The sequence below is a fragment of the Corythoichthys intestinalis genome, chromosome 13 (genome assembly GCF_030265065.1).
Source record: "Corythoichthys intestinalis isolate RoL2023-P3 chromosome 13, ASM3026506v1, whole genome shotgun sequence".
NCBI lineage: Eukaryota > Metazoa > Chordata > Actinopteri > Syngnathiformes > Syngnathidae > Corythoichthys > Corythoichthys intestinalis.
The window spans coordinates 21,172,906-21,190,114 of record NC_080407.1 but is presented as its reverse complement, the minus strand read 5'-3'; the positions used below and the strand labels follow the sequence as shown (position 1 = coordinate 21,190,114).

General features: G+C 37.7%; 1 protein-coding gene across 1 annotated transcript in view; it reads left to right on the top strand.

Annotated features, from left to right (window-relative positions):
* The first annotated feature begins 13,617 nt into the window (after positions 1–13,617).
* LOC130927861 (zinc finger protein OZF-like) overlaps positions 13,618–17,209 on the top strand; it is a 39,759-nt gene continuing 36,167 nt past the window's right edge. The window contains exon 1 of the mRNA XM_057853958.1: positions 13,618–14,192. Within this exon, the coding sequence (XP_057709941.1) occupies positions 14,066–14,192 (127 nt within the window). The 5' untranslated portion in view covers positions 13,618–14,065. The remainder of the gene's footprint in view (positions 14,193–17,209) is intronic.

Below are 17,209 nucleotides of genomic sequence, written 5' to 3'. Positions count from 1 at the left end.
CCAGCCCAACGGCTGCAGAAAAATCTTGCTGTATGAGGGAGAGGCGTGTGCGCCTTTTTGGAGTTTCAAAAGGTTCCCGTTCACCGTGGATATTGGCCAAAACAAGCCCTACTACTGTGGGACCATGGGACTTACAAGGAAGTGAGTAAACATCTTGGTTTGTATTATGTCAAATACTGGGATCATTTTAATACGGAGGTGGCTTGCATTTTGTGGCTGACATGTTCCTGGTCGCACATACTCCCGCCGGGCAAGCACTATACTCGGCTTTTGCACTCTTGGTGTGCCCGAAGTTCTGTCAAATTTTCCACCCGATCAGAAATTGCAACTTTGTGTTAAAAATAGCCGCGAATACAGCGATTACAAAGTAAACACTACAAATTTTCTTTAAATAAAAGACTACTTACGTTTGATCATTGATAGGCATGTAAAAAGCTCTCCTCATGCACATTAGCTGCACGTTAGCTGCACAACAACTGCAGCCGCCCTCCTCCGGGGAACGAGCTGTAAATTGCTCTCCGCCGGGCAGTTTGCCAAGCAGCAAAAACAATCGACAACCCAGTCGTCATGTCAAATGATCCGGGCTAGTTATGTGTGATTTTCTGCTTCGAAGACTTTGAAACATCACTCGGTTCGGGTTAGCATGTTGGCTAGCTGTCACACTACATTCTCCGAAGCTGGGGAAGGGAAATGACATATGCCCCATTTAGGTATCATAAAATACCGTTCGGGAGGTGCGACAGAAAAGGTGAAGTCGACAGTTTTGACCATTATGGAGTAATTTTGCCATGTCGTCCTGAATAAGTGCATTTTTATTATTTCATATTCAATTTAGCACAAGACTGTTATTTGACATGACCATGCCATTTATTTAGCAATTGGGGAAAAATACTTGGATAAAAATAATATCCTGTAAAAATATTGAAGTAGAGAGACAGAAACAATTACATTTTGCAGCTCTCTTAGTCGCGTTTTCCTCGTTCTGAATAATTTCCCCTCAATGAGCTGAATAGTAAAACCGATGACCCCATTCTCCAGCTGACGTCATCCACCTGTTGGGGACGCTAGAGCCCCATAATGGTAGGCAGATTAAAAGACGAATTTTTTGTCATCTGCGCTATGCTAAATTGTTGTACATAGTCGAATCGTCTCAAAATATGATTCTAATTCACATAATAATGCTATTCAAGACTTTTTTTCTCATGTCGTCATGCTTTAAACAAGCTTATTGGACCTTTTAGTTTTCAAATGTGTTCGTGTGTCATTGCGCCGTCAACCTGCGGGGATTTGCATAATAATACACGGGCACTTTTATTTCCAATAGCGGAACTCTCGGTGAAATCGAACGCTGTCGTTATAGTAGCCTAGTAGTATCACGTAAAGTATCCGGCATGTGTGTGTACTGCCATCGCTTGTATGGAGAAAACGCGCGATCATGACAAATCTTGACAGAAACAGCTGTTTTTGGATGGGAAAAACTAAAACAGATCCTCAGCACCCCCTGCTGTGAATGACTTCCGGTGCCCCTGTACCAGCCCCCACCGATGAAAATCTCTTGACTCTGCTTCAAAGTGTTTGTACCTCAGCACTTGTTTCTTTTTAAGCATAATTAATACCTTGTTTTTATTCAGTCCACTACATTTAAATGTTCTTTTCATATTTTATCCTAATATTCAGAGGTGGGTAGCGTGGCCATTAATTTGTATTTAATCAAGTAAGAGTAGCGTTACTTCTAAATAATATTACTTTAAGTTAAAGTAGTCATCCAAAAATGTACTCAAGTATAAGTAAAAAAAAGTATTAGTCGAAAAGAATACTTAAGTAATGAGTAACATTGTGAGTAAGTGCTTACAATGGCAGATTTTTTTTATTTAAATAATGGTATTTCTAGATTTATTTATGGTATTTGGTAAAATTTTTTTGATTCAGCACAACTTCATTGACATCAATTGTTAATATAAGTATAGTATAGTAATACGGAGCCCCTAAGTGGAAATGGAAGAAGGCAAAAAAGGCAGAGAGGGGAAAAAAAAGTTAACGTTAAAAAAAAAAAAATTAAGAGACACGGGAGATTTTTTTCTGTCAAATCAGAAAAAAAAAACATGCAAGTCAAAAAAAATTAGAAGTCTAAGCAAACATTTTTTTTTTTACATTGAAGCAAAAAAAATAAAAAATCTTAGAAGCTAATTGTGCCTCCATGTCAGTTAGTTTGAGTTTTGGAAGTCGAAGCAGGACAACATGGAAGACAACTTGGAACGGTTCTTGTGGTCAAGCGTGAAAAGAGACAAGGTGCGTATTCACACTTTCAACATTATCGATGTCAAAACAGCAGCATGGACATGGACACCTCATATGTTGCCGCAACTGTTTTGTCTGTCATGTAAATTAGGTTAAGGCAAGCATCGTTAAGTGTCAAGAAAGATGTTCTGTATGTCTACTTATGGAGCTCCTAAGTATATATCATGGAATACTAATACGATGTGGTTACAAACCGTGAGACCGTCGTTTATTCTAGCAGTAGGCTACCATTGAAATCATTAACACTTCATACAAAAATACTGAAAATGTGCTGACACTTTCAATTATGTGTAATATGGTATTTAAAGCTGTTGTAGTTTTGTGCCACTACTCTGTGATTTTATCTTTACAGTAGTTACGATTGAGGTAAATATGATGTATTTACTCAAATTTTCTGTTTGCAGGTTGATATGGCAGTAATTTCCATCATGACTGATGAGCAAATTAGCAAATATATCACTTCATCTGGTGATCGAGTGGCTACCATTTCCTTCTGCCAACAAAAAATATCCTGCACCAATAAAAAAAACTCTTTTACAAAGTTTAAGAGACAAAATAAGCTCAAGAAAAAAAGGTGTACCTGGGGGATCCTCCACTGTGCCCAAAAATGGAGGTCAGGGAATGGCAATCGCACGGCAAAAACAAGTCTCTGCAGAAAAGACTTGCATAAAGATTGAAATTGGATGGCTCGATTTAAATACTAATGAATACTTTTAAGTGAAGACGAAAGATGGTGGAGGAACGAGACATGCTACCAGAGAAAAAAACAGAAAAAAGGACTGGAAGAAAGAAGCTGTTTTTCCCAGATGGAATTTCACCCAAAGGAGTTGGTGACTTTACGTTTGAGGTCCATGATTTTAAAAGAAAGGAGATTTCTTTAGATGAAACAATTGGCAGACTGTATGAAAAGACCAAACTGAGGCTGCTTAGATTTTAAATCTGCACAAAAGAACGGTTTTCAACATCTCAAGTGGATTGTGAAGATCCATTATCTGATGATTCATCTGTTAGCATGTCTGAGGGAGCACTTGTCAGTGGTTTGGAGAAGAAGATCATGCTTATACATACGTACGGAATCATAAAAAAACTCATCCAACAGTGACCGAAATGAGGAGGTTCGTGTCAGTCGGTACAATATTTTGTATGTGGACTAAAAACAGTGTGGGCAATCACAACAACAAATTTACGGTAATAATAAATAATGGCAGCTGTAATTGTTCGAATTGTACGGTTACATTTTTTTGGGGGGGACTATCATCGCAAATGTTTTTTGTCAAATTAACATTTAACTACCGTATTTTCCGCACTCACACCTGCCAACCTCCAAGGCTCCATGGCCTTACAAACCGCCGTATTTTTCCTTACAAAACACAAAAAAACCTTACACCATTTTTTTTTTTCAAAGGCGTTTATTTATGTACTTAGTTGGACATTATTAATTATAACCAGATTAACATTTTTCTATTTTACACTAATGTCATTATAATCTTCTATACACACAAATTACTTGCTTAATAAATTACGCAAACAAGTGTTGCTTTAACTACTACTGTGCTCTTTGTTGTATGCTACTGTTGCCTTCTTTGCTGAAACTAGCATATCTTTTGATGGGACAAAGTCACAACATTTGCCATCATAGTTCATCTTCACTTGCAAATATGCAACAAGTCTATCTTCTGACATGCTCTTTCTGTATTCTGTGTTGATTTATCTAACGAGTGAGAACACCCTCTCACTATCTGCATTGCTATGTGGGAGGCACAGCAAAATGGAAAAGAGTTTCCATAACTCAGGAAATCTCTGCACTCCCAGTGATGTGGTCTGCTTTAGAATACCTGTCCAGTAGCTGTCAGTTTGCATGGAATTTGGTTTGGTTATAAACTGCAAATCATCCCATTCCTCTTTCAGTTGTTCAAAATCAACATTGCATCCAAACTTTTCTGCCAGCCTAACAACACGAGTATAATCCAGTGCATCAGTCTTTTATGGATGCAGCACTACTAAATCCTGTAGCACTTCATCCTCAAATGGAAATTTTGCTAGCATTTTTCGTACTGTTGCTTCGTAGAATGATCGTACACAATCAAAGAACTTCTTTTGTATAGAAGGTGTGATGCCATGTTTTTCACAGTCAGCTAGGAGGGATTTGACAGCCATTCCAACTGCAAGCCTGTCATCTGCATGCTGTATATCTCTGTTTGTGGAGTCCACATCCGTCAACTTTGTGCAGCTCTTGATGTGTGGCATTTGCACAAACTTTACTAAGAAGACACGGAGGAGTCTGTCCATTTCTGTCAGTAAGTCTCCTATTACACATTTCTCTGCCTGGAAAAATACATTGAATTTGTTCATTTGGGGAAGGACAAAGGACAGGAAGTGCAGCACCAAATCAGTCATTGGATCTTGCAGCCTCTCGTTGATGGTCTTCACTTTGCCTGCTTTTTCAACATCCTTGTGGCTGGCAAAGTAGCTTTTCAGGGCAGGCAGTTGGTTTATAGTCCTGTCAACCACTTTTTTCAAGAGAGAACCATCTAGTGGGGCAATGTTTTAGAATTTTTTCCACATCGACCTCAGCAAATTGTTGAAATTCCTTAAATTCTTCAATAGGTTTTGAGCTGCGATGGAAAAAATAAAAAATGTCCACTAACAAGTCGTCCACCGTAAATGGTAGCTGCTTAACACCAGCTTTTACACACAGGTTAGCTAGATGGCAAACACAGCCAATGCTAAATATGTTTGGATTTTTCCCCTTCAGTCTTGTTAAAAAGGAATCCTTCGAGCCCACCATGGTGTTGCAGTTATCACTCGCAAATCCTACAATGTTGCTCCATGGAATGTTGTTGCTGGTCACATAATCTTCCACAACTTGAAAAATAGTTGAGACAGTTCCCGACTTGAGGGCTGGTAGATCAAGAAGCCTGGTCACCACGGCTTCCCCATCAACAAAACGGGGCAGAATAACTAGTCGTTTGTTGCAGTTGCGGTCATTGCTTTCGTCGATCATAAGCGTGAAAGGCTGTGTTCTACACTTCTCAATAACCGGATCAGTGAAGGCAGGGGCAATGCAGCCTTTAACTATCATGGTGGTCTTGGTTCGCCTGCAGGCAAATTCCTGAAACAAATTAAAAAATAAACATGAATTAGTACAAATTTATATTAGATTATTTTAACCAAGCTCATTGCAACTAAGACACTTTAATACGAGTACGCTACAAAATTGTAAACAAATATTTCGGAAAAAAATTCTGTAACATTTTTTTATTTAACTAAACTAAAATATCAATCCATAATGCTTGTAATTTGAATTTTTAAATAAGACGAGAGATTTTGAAAAATCGTTGGCATTTTTTTTTTTTTATATTAATCCAAGGTAAAATATCATTGATATTTTTAATTGATATTGATCATTGATATTTTAAAAATTAAATTACAAGCATTACTGATTCAGTAATGCTTGTAATTTAATTTTCATAAAAGGGACAGAAAAGCCTATAAACCTTTGCAGCCTTGTAATTTGGAAACATGTTTTTCACAAGCAATGTGAAGTGGTCGGCAACTGTTGGAGGTACGTTGTGCTCTGCGATGAAATGGCAAAACGTCACTTCTGCAGCTGTTGAGGAATCTTCTGGTTCTCTTTTTTAGGAGCACAAGGAACATCCATTGATCTGTAGGTTTCCGAGACGGCTACGTTTTCAGCGACTTCTTAGTATCAAAATGAGTCTTTAAATCATAGAAACCGGAGGCAGACACTTTCACGTCCTTTTTGCAAGCGACACAATAAGAATATTCCACACCTTTCTTCGAAGCTTGTATTAATCTCTCGTATTGTCCTGACATTTGCTCCCATTTATTTTTTATGTTTACCTCTTCCATTTACCTTACGGCGTTTTGATTCAGGTTCAGACATTGCGACTTGATAATTGTATCCCAAAAATGGCTTAAAACTACGCAGCACTTGTGCTTTCGTTTTGTTCACAGGTAATCGGAATGATGCTATGGGAAAAACCAAGGCGGCAAATGCATGCGCACAGTAGCATGAAACCACTCGCATCGTTTGCGCCGAAAAAATAATACTGAATGGAGGCTACCGCGGCGAACTCTTTTGATTTACCGTTACTTGATATTCGATGCGTACCAACTGGTACCCATAATTGACAAATTGGCGATTTTCCGTACAGATTTTCTTGTACGCCGTACACATCTTGAATTGCACAAAAACCGTACTTTGTACGGCAGAAACGTACAGGTTGACAGGTATGCACATCGCATTTTAAAGTCTTCAATTTTCTCAAAAGCATTGCTTTATAATCTGATGTGTCTACAGTTGTGGTCAAAAGTTTACATACACTTGTGAAGAACATAATGTCATGGCTCTCTTGAGTTTCCAGTTATTTCTACAACTCAGATTTTTCTCCGATAGAGTGATTGGAACAGATACTTCTTTGTCTCAAAAAGCATTCATGAAGTTTGGTTCTTTTATGACTTTATTATGGGTTAACAGAAAAAGTGATCAAATCTGCTGGGTCAAAAATATACATACAGCAACACAAATTAGCAATTTCTTGTGAGTGATTATTGACTTGAACAATCATTGACTTGAACAAGTCAGGAAAGTCACTTGGAGCCATTTCAAAGCAGCTGCAGGTCCCAAGAGCAACAGTGCAAACAATTGTTTGTAAGTATAAAGTGCATGGCACTGTTTTGTCACTGCCACAATCAGGAAGAAAACGCAAGCTATCACCTGCTGCTGAGAGAAAATTGGTCAGGAGGGTGAAGATTCAACCGAGAATCACCAAAAAGCAGATCTGCCAAGAATTAGAAGCTGTTGGAACACAGGTGTCAGTGTCCACAGTCAAGCGTGTTTTGCATCTCCATGGACTGAGAGGCTGCCGTGCAAGAAGGAAGCCCTTGCTCCAAAAGCGGCACCTTAAGGCTCGACTGAAGTTTGCTGCTGATCACATGGACAAAGATAAGACCTTCTGGAGGAAAGGTCTGTGGTCAGACGAAACAAAGATTGAGCTGTTTGGCCACAATGCCCAGCAATATGTTTGGAGGAGAAAAGGTGAGGCCTTTAACCCCAAGTACACCATGCCTACCGTCAAGCACAGTGGTGGTAGTATTATGCAGTGGGGCTGTTTTGCTGCCAATGGAACTGGTGCTTTACAGAGAGTAAATGGGATAATGAAGAAGAAGGATTACCTTCAAATTCTTCAAGATAACCTAACGTCATCAGCCCGAAGATTGGGTCTTGGGCGCAGTTGGGTGTTCCAACAGGACAATGACCCCAAACACACATCAAAAGTGGTAATGGAATGGCTAAATCAGGCTAGTATTAAGGTTTTCGAATGGCCTTCCCAAAGTCCCATTGAGAACTTGTGGACAATGCTGAAGAAACAAGTCCATGTCAGAAAGCCATCAAATTTAACTGAACTGCACCAATTCTGTCAAGAGGAGTGGTCAAACATTCAACCAGAAGCTTGCCAAAAGCTTGTGGATGGCTGCCAAAAGCACCTAATTGAAGTGAAAATGGCCAAGGGACATGTTACCAAATATTAGCGCTGCTGTATGTATATTTTTGACCCAACAGATTTCATCACTTTTTTCTGTTCACCCATAATAAAGTCATAAAAGAACCAAACTTCATGATTTTTTTTTGTGACAAGGAAGTATCTGTTCCAATCACTCTATCGGAGAAAAATCAGAGTTGTAGAAATAACTGGAAACTCAAGAGAGCCATGACAATATGTTCTTCACAAGTGTATGTAAACTTTTGACCACAACTGTATAGACCCTACTCACCTACGTCACAAAATGGGCGTGTCGCTGTTTCCGGCCGCCATATTGTACCTATTTTTTTAGACCTATTCTCATTGTTTTCAATTAGTCGAGTAAGTTATAGAGCAATTCATGGAAGCCCCGGTGTTATCTGACACTGTAAACTCATTGGATGCGTTGCATAAAAGGCGTTACGTGGAAAAGCTTCAGTTTATCCATTCGCCAGATCCGTATTTGATGCCTAAATCGATGTTTTTCGACCCGCTGGCTTCGCTGTCTCTGCCTGACATCTGCTATCCTGATATTTACAACTATCTTGTCCACAGAAAATCAGCCTATTCTCACGAAAGTTTGAAAAACTTTAAGAGCTTGGAGGCTTATAAATGCTACGTTGCTGGTTGGGTGAAACAGGTCCTCGTACACGAAAATTCGGCAGGAATCATTTTCAATTCAAAATCTTTTGTTTTTGCTAACATCCACTGTCAAGTCTAATGTATTTCATATCATTTGTCAATGGAGATAGGGCTTTTAATGTTTATATGGTTTAGCGATAGCACTCTCACTACAAACATATATAATCTGTAATAAATATGAAGTGCGATAGCACTACTCCAGATTGTCCCTAGTTGAATTTATTTTTTGGCTTTTGACCTCAATAGTGAAATTGTAAATTAATTGTATGACAACTGTCTGATTATCCCCTTATAATTATATATTTTCAGGTAGTTCATTCACAACGTCTGAGTGTATGTTGTCGGCGATTAGCCTAGCAATGATCTTAATTGTGGTTGTCAGCCCAAAACCCTCTAAATATATATTAAATGCATCTTACCAGATATAAAATGACTACTACATAATCTGTGGTAGTTGTTTGGAGCCCAGTTTTCTCATCGAATTGCAGCAGTCAATCTTGCTCTCTTCTCTCCGGGTCTCTCGGAATCCGGTAGAACTTCAAGTCTCTCCGTCTTCTCCGTCTATCTTCTCTGTTATTGCAACCGACCGCCACACACGCCGTCACCATTTTGATTATTAATGTTAACGAGCAGAAAAACACGTCGTAAATAGGAGGAATGTACGTAGCCGTAACAGGGAAACATGATGTGTTGACGGACAATTGGGCGGCACCAGTCAGGAGGAAGGAGTTGTGACGTCATGTGGGTAGGGTCTATATAAAAGCTAAATAAGTCAAGTAGACTTCCCTCTTTGCTCATGAGCAGGCCAAAGTGGTATGTATATTTTCATTTGTGTTTTATATTTTGTATCTGTTCATTTATTCAATTGTACATCACTTCATTGTATCACCAGTTCTACGGTGGGTCTGTGGTGAAAGCACGACTACATACAGTAAACATCAGTTAAACAAGAACTCTCGAGTCTCCATTCGTGAACAAGCCGGTATAGTTCTGGAATTGGAAATATAAGTGCCCGTGTATTATTGTGCAAATCCCCGCAGCTAGACAGCGCAATGACACATGAACACATTTGAAAACTTAAAGGTCCAATAAGCCTCCGTTTAACACCCCCTATTCATAGTCTTTTCTCTCTCTATTCCTTCTTTTCATATTTTCATATACTACCTATTTGAAGACACCAATGATAGATTTCCTTTCTGGACTCTACAGTCTAGACTCTAGAGCCACTGGGCACTATTATAGAACTATCATCATAATCATGTTGCAGCAGTCAATCTCGGTCTCCTCTTCGGGTCTCTCGGAATACGGTAAAACTTCAAGTCTCTCCGTCTATCTTCTCTGTTTTTGCAACCGACCGCCACACACGACTTCACCATTTTGATTATTAATGTTAACGGGCAGAAAAACACGCCATAATAGGAGGAATTTACGAAGCGCTAATGCATTAACATGACGAGTATACGGACAACATGGCGCGGGGGCGTGGCTGTGACGTCACGTGAGTAGGGTCTATATATGGATCAATGTTGGTTTATCCTGGCATGACATTCCCATGAGAGCAGTACCATCTAGTGGATGTATAACGCAACTTCTACCACTACTACTGCGCCTTTTAATGTGACAAATGTGGAAAAAAAAAAAAAGTTGAACGTAAAAGAAAAAAATAGAGGTCGAAGCAAAATCAGGGAGTGAAAAAAAAAGGACGACGAGATTAAAGCTGTACTGGTGCGATGAAAATAAAATTATTACATAGGGTAAACCGCTGCGCCCTTTACGCTCATGTACCCTAGCTGGATGCTACGACGAAAAATCAGTATTATATAATAATATTAAAAATAACAATAATAATAATTAAATAATAATAATTTATAATATATAAAAATAACAATAATAATGTTATTATATATCACGTGTGCGCGAGGGTCGCAGCAGCGCACGGACACGCTGCTGTAGCTGCCGACGGTAGATTTTGTGATTGTTCGCAGCTGTTGTCGTTCCCACGTCTGGCTTCCACCCTGCAATCGAGAGATGCACTTGAGTACTTAAGTAATGAAGTAAGGAGTACTCGAGTACTTAAGTAATGAGTACACGAGTAATGAAGTAATGATTACTCCAGTATAATTACTTGAGTACTCATTACTTCACTTAACTTCACATTACTTATGTAGTACTCGAGTACTTAAGCATTGAGTACTCGAGTACTTAAGTAACGCTTACTCAAGAACTTAAGTAATGAGTACGTATGATATATAATTATCCACGTGACATGGACCACGTAAAACTACAAAAGTACCTGCTTTAAAATTTACAGGTAAAAAGTAGGGCTGTCAAACGATTCAAATTTTTAATCGAGTTAATTACAGCTTAAAAATTTATTAATCATAATTAATCGCAATTAATCGCAATTCAAACCATCCATAAAATATGCCATATTTTTCTGTGAATTATATATATATTCTGTAAAATAAATTGTTGGAATGGAAAGACACAAGATGGATATATGCATTCAACATACGGTACATAAGGACTGTAGTGGGCATTTCACTCTACTGTCATTTAAATCTGTCTAAGCTGTCCTCACTCCGAAGCATCTACTTTTTCCAAAGCTAGACAGCTAGTGAACGATGCCTTAATAATCAGACTTCTTCCTTTTTCATTCGATTTATTAATAAAATGGCCTCAAACCATTGTCCTCTTTAGACCGTCGTAAAACTACAAAAAAAAGTACACAACCATTGCATTAGCAACAACGTTAGCTTAGCACGCTATACAGGTTCACTAAACATAAACAAAAAGCGTCTCATACAAAAAATATAACATTTTGCTTACTAACATAATATGTACATTCTTTACAACAACCATACTTACGGACAAATCTTGTCCAAGGATCATATAAGCACAACATTACAACGTAGGCGTCAGCCCCAGACGTCGTGCAGCCATATTGAACTGGCAAGAAAACAATAAACCATGTCGCAAAGCGACCACAAGAGTTCGCTGTTAGACAGCACAAAAAGCCTTGCTGTAAAACTTACCAAAAGGCAGAATACTGTCTGAGCGGGACATGTGCGTTAATTGCGTCAAATATTTTAACGTGATTAATTTAAAAAATTAATTACCGCGCATTACCGCGATAATTTTGACAGCCCTAGTAAAAAGTAAAAGTATTTTCTCCTGATGCAAAAATGTAATATGCGTGTATCTTATACAGTCTCCCAAGGTGGTGGGAAAAAGAAGGCTAAGATCCTGTGGGACAGACTGATAAGGTGGTCGTGGCCAACCAACCGGACATCATGATCATGGATAAGCAGCAGAGGACAGCTGTTGCCATCCCCGACGATCCCAATATCAGGATAAAAGAACACGAGAAATGAATTCTTGCTGTGGCTTACCATATCTGACATGTTGTGATTATGATTATGTTGTCTACTTTGCACCATCAACTGTTTTATTCATTACAGTTGGCAAGTTTCTCATTTCGCTTTGAACTTCCATCATGCTTCAAACTCAGGGCTGCATAGGTTTATCGCTTCAGTGCACACAAAATACAGATTATGAAAAATATGTGACAAAAAAATACCAATGTAAATATATCAAATGTTTGAATGTAAGGTATACAGGTTGCCATACACTGATTCTACTTACTCTTTGATGGGGGTGATACAGTCACAGCTTGCAAAGTGGACCTTACAAGTCAAAAGACTGGTCACCTGCCAATACTCACAAATAAAGATAATATATAGAGATCAATTGTGTATCTCACATGTTTTTAATAATACTTGAAAATAAGCTAAATAACAGTCATATTAGTCACATCATAGTACTTTTTTTAGTGCCTCATCGCATTTATATGAGAGGACGTTGAGTCCTGGCAAAGTCCAGTGCCCCCCCCCCCCCATTTCCGTTCTTGTATATCCACATCTTGAAGTTCAGCTACGTGGATTGCTTCCAGCAGCATCTTCACTCAAATGAGCTGAACTTCCATTTTAGAGCCTTGCATTGCGTTAGATGTGAACTGCATGTCATTTTTTATTTTTAGGTGCACAGTCAAATTCAACAAAATAATTCTAAAATTGACATTACATTAGTGTTAGATGCAGTGTTTCTTTTTTTTTTTTTTTTTTTTTTTTTGCGTATTGTGATTTGTATTGTGAAGCACTGACTCGCGACAGGTGGATTTGCTTGAGCTTTTGAGACCAATCTTTATTAAAAAAAAATGTTCTGAAAAATACATTTTGAATTGGCTCTGGAAAATATTTTTAAAGTTGTACTTCTGCGGTGATTTGTATTGACAAACATGTAATTTAGATTTTTGATAATGAATATGTGGACCAGGGGTCCCCAAACTTTTTCCTGTGATGGCCACATAACTTTTCCCTTCTCTGATGAAGGGCCGGGGTCAGTTTGTAACAGAAAAAGTGTGACGATTGCAGGTGTGCCTAAAAATAAAAAAATGCTCTCTGGTATTGTTCATGGGGCCGGACCGAATGTGGAGGGGGGCCGGATACTGCCCGTGGACCGCAGTTTGGGGACCCCTGAAGGTGGACCGTTAAATATCATTGTATTTCTTGAAAATTAAATAATACCGCCAAAGGGCGGTGCTAAACGCATTAAATGATTCCGGTGAAGAACTATATGAAGTCACAGGAGTGCCAAAATTAAAAATAAATAAATAAATAAATAAATAAATAAATGAATGAATGAATAAATAAATATAAAGAGAAATAAATGTATAAATAAATAAATGAATAGGTAAATAAATGAACGAATAAATAAATATAAAGATAAATAAATATATAAATAAATAAAAATGTAACGGTATACTTTGTCATTGACATTTACTTTTGGTCATTAACAACCACAACCGGAAAAAACAATGACAATATTTTTCATTGACTTTTACTTTCTGTCCTTGAACACCACAAACGGAAAAAACAATGACAATTGACGTTATATTTTTATTTATTTATGTATTTATTTTTTCTTTATGTTTATTTATTTGTTCGTGTATTTACCTATTCGTTTATTTATGTATATATTTATTTCTCTTTATATTTATTTATTTATTCATTTATTTTTAATTTTGGCACTCCTGTGACTCCATAGTACTACCCCTCCCATGATCCTTAAAGAAATGATAACGCTTCGATCCCACTGTTGATTTTTTCTCCTATTATGTCAAAATATAGATTGAGTTATGAGAGAAACGATTTTATTTTGAAAGAGAAGTTGTAATTTGGGCTGTTTTTGTTTTTATTATTGAATGAGGCGGGTGTGATTGGGCTGGAAAGAGACTGTCTTTCCCATCATGCAATCCTGGTCGGAATTTCGGAAATGAAAAAGCCTGGCCAAGGCGGAGCAGTTTTTTCTTTGTGAACGTATTGTTTTTCCTAGATTTCAGCCACTTAACTAAATCCAAGTCTCGACGACGTGTCCAGCATTAGCCACATTACGGAGTCAGACATCAGTCTACAAGTCTGGGCACTCGTTGAAGTTTTGTTGCCTATTTTAGCTTAGCCTAGCTGGCCAATCGCTAATAAAGCTGCAAGGCACGACGTCAAGCATTCAGAAATCAAAATATGCTCGCGAGGACTACACCGGCGGCAAATAAGTTCCAAGAGGAACTTAAAGAGGAGCCCTCACGTCACAAGGATTCGACTGTGTGCAAAATAATGCACGCAAAGGTTGTTCTTCGCAGACTCGAAGGTTGGTTCACTTTCAGTGATACGTATATTATGCACTTGTGTTCCTCAAGCATTTTTGCGCTACGGACCTGTGTGATGTGGGCCTTATTTTCCCTAGTGTGGCAGAAAATGACAGTACAATAAACACAAAGGGGCTGAAAATGAACATTAAGTGCAGGGAAAATGAAGCTCTCCATACGCGGAATTATTATTATTATTTTTTTAAATTTTTATTTATTTATTTTTTTCCTTCCCTAACTGCGGCCTTTCCTAAAACTTGACTTGGTCGCAGGTAGGCATGTGCCGGTATGATATTTTGACGGTATGATAACCGTGAGCAAAAATACCGCGGTTTCATGGTATCACGGTATTGCAATTATAGCTCCAAAAAATTTTGAGATGCATGGGTTAAATTTTTTTTTTTCCATTTAACAGGATTTTTTTTTCCCAGACCATAGTTGCAAATTGGAACATGAATATATTGTTAAAATAAATAAATTATCAATATATATATATTTTTTTTTAAATAAAATTAAACTAAATATGACTTATAGACTATACTCACAGCCACAGCTGAAGTTGCTCAAGATTAGAGCAAGAACAAAATAATTTCTATAAAAAAGTAAAAACACTTCTGAATATTTTTTTATTTTATTTTTTTTTATACTGCATGACTTTTTTTTTTGAATGTGGAAAACCTTAAGTGAAGTTTTGCCATTTTCAGCCACTGTGTCAACTCTAGTCTACATGATGTCATGCCTTTGTGTTAAAAAGAACATAAAGAATTCATAAGTTAATTAAAAATGTATAAGTTAGTTAAAATGTCAATATTGTTGTGGAAAGGTTTCATCTAAAAAATAAAATTAAAAAAAAAACATTGGGAGTGAGACCTCCTCTTGATCCAGCGAACGTGGATTTGTGCTTAGGGCAAGATCATCTTTCGCAATTAGCGATCTTTGATGCTTTCACTTTTTCCCCCTTCATTCAATCGAATCAAGCTTGTTTTCTCACTCTGCGGCTGTCACACTCAACAAAGTTGCTCTCCCAGGTAAGCCTAGGCTAACAATCATCTTTGTAAGCTTTTAGTTAGTTTTTATATTGAATATAAAAGGAAAATGTGTGTTTTGTTTTTGGCGAACTTTTTCCATGGTGCTAATCTGTTGAAGCTACTCACATGGAAAAATCTAATTGTACAACATTTTAAATGTATTCATTTTGTATATTACACTTACCACGATTTGAGAGCTCAATAAATTGAAGAACAGTACGCCTTATGTTTGGAGTAATTGTTTTTGGGTTAGCTGGCTGGCTAGCCGATAGCGTCACTTTCACACTCAGCAACAAACGGGAGGGGGTGAGCGCTGCTGCGCCAAGCCGCTTCTGGCTGCATTTTTGACACAAGAAAAATAGCGAATACCGAACTACGGTCTGACGGAAAATTTTAGTGGTTTTGAAACCGCGACGTTTTCACACCACGGTAAACCGTGAAACCGGTAACCGGCACATGCCTAGTCGCAGGCATGATACTCTCAGTGCATTGGGTTTTGTTGCCTTGCTTGATAGCTTTAAGCCACATATTATGCAGACTTGACTGGGTTGTAGGCTCCTCTTCTGTATGGAGGACCAAAGCTGCCAGAATTAAAAATAAAAATAAATAAATCAATAGAAGGCAAAATAAAAACGAATATAAATACAAAAAGAAGAAATATGACACAAAAACTAAATATAAATACAAAAATAAATATGGAAATAAATAGCTAATTAAATAAAAGTAGAAATAAAAATGAATATATATACAAAAATAAGAAATTACATTAAAAATGTAAGAATAAATGCAAAAATAAATATATTAATCGAAATAAATGTCAATAAATTAAAGCGCTTTGCCTTATATTTACTTATTTCATTGTCAGCACCCAGATGCAAGTAGAAATGTAATCCAAATGAGGAGGCGTTCCTACATGTGTTGAACTATTTACCCATTGGTCGATCGACACGCTATTGCAGCGATCCTCTCGATCGACTCTGCCTGCCGGCCTGCCTGCCTTTTGCTTGCTTCGTAAAATAATGGGACGAGACGAGAAGGTCGGCGTCCAAGCTAGGGATGTCCCGATCCAGGTTTTTGCGCTTCCGATCCGATACTGATGTTGTTTTGCACTTCTGATCCGATACCGATACTGGCCGTACTGATACCGGCCCATCTGAGCATGTAATAAAGTTTAAAGTTATTTAGCCTCCTTACTTAGTTGTCAGACTCATGTTGAAAAGGGTTTTAGTACTGTTGATAACAACTAGCCAGCTGAATTAGGCGAGTTTGAATAACACACAACGGTTGGTAACAAGAAACGGACCTGTTTATTCAGTGATAAACACAAAACATTATAAATAACAAACAGAAATGGCATCGTCAGTAAAACATGCAAATAATATTGTAAACTGTCTTAAAAAAACAAAACAAACAACCTCAGTGGAAAATCTCACAACCCCCCTCCAAGCTATTAGCTGCTTTTAATGTTTTAATGTGAGTTTCAATGTAAAAATTGTACAAAAAGCTTCTCAGGCTTAAATAAACGACTATTTCAGTATCAAGTTAACAGTTTAAAACTGTAATTAAAATGCTCAAGTCCCCATTTTGTATCAGCAGCTTTAAACTACATTCAATTAATTTAATGTTGCGAATCAACTGTTAAGTTGTTAAAATTCCTCCCGTTATTCCATAATTTCCCTTCTGTCTACTTTCGACATGTGAAAGTTTTAAAACAGTTTTGAAGATAGATTCAAGTCAAGATTTAGCTGATTCAGGAGTATTTTAGATAAAAAGTTAATTTGGTTCGCTTGGAAGGTTCGCTACAACAGCCTTCTGGGGAAGTCTTCTGCTTTAAGACGGTGGCTGTTTACTAATGCCGGTAAGTCATTTCGCATCTAGTTTTACAAACATGTGCTGCTAATGCTGTCGAGTCTGTCATTTGCATCTAGTTGAGTATACTTATTATATCTATTATCTAAAATAGCATTATGTTGACATAGTGCAGAGTTCAC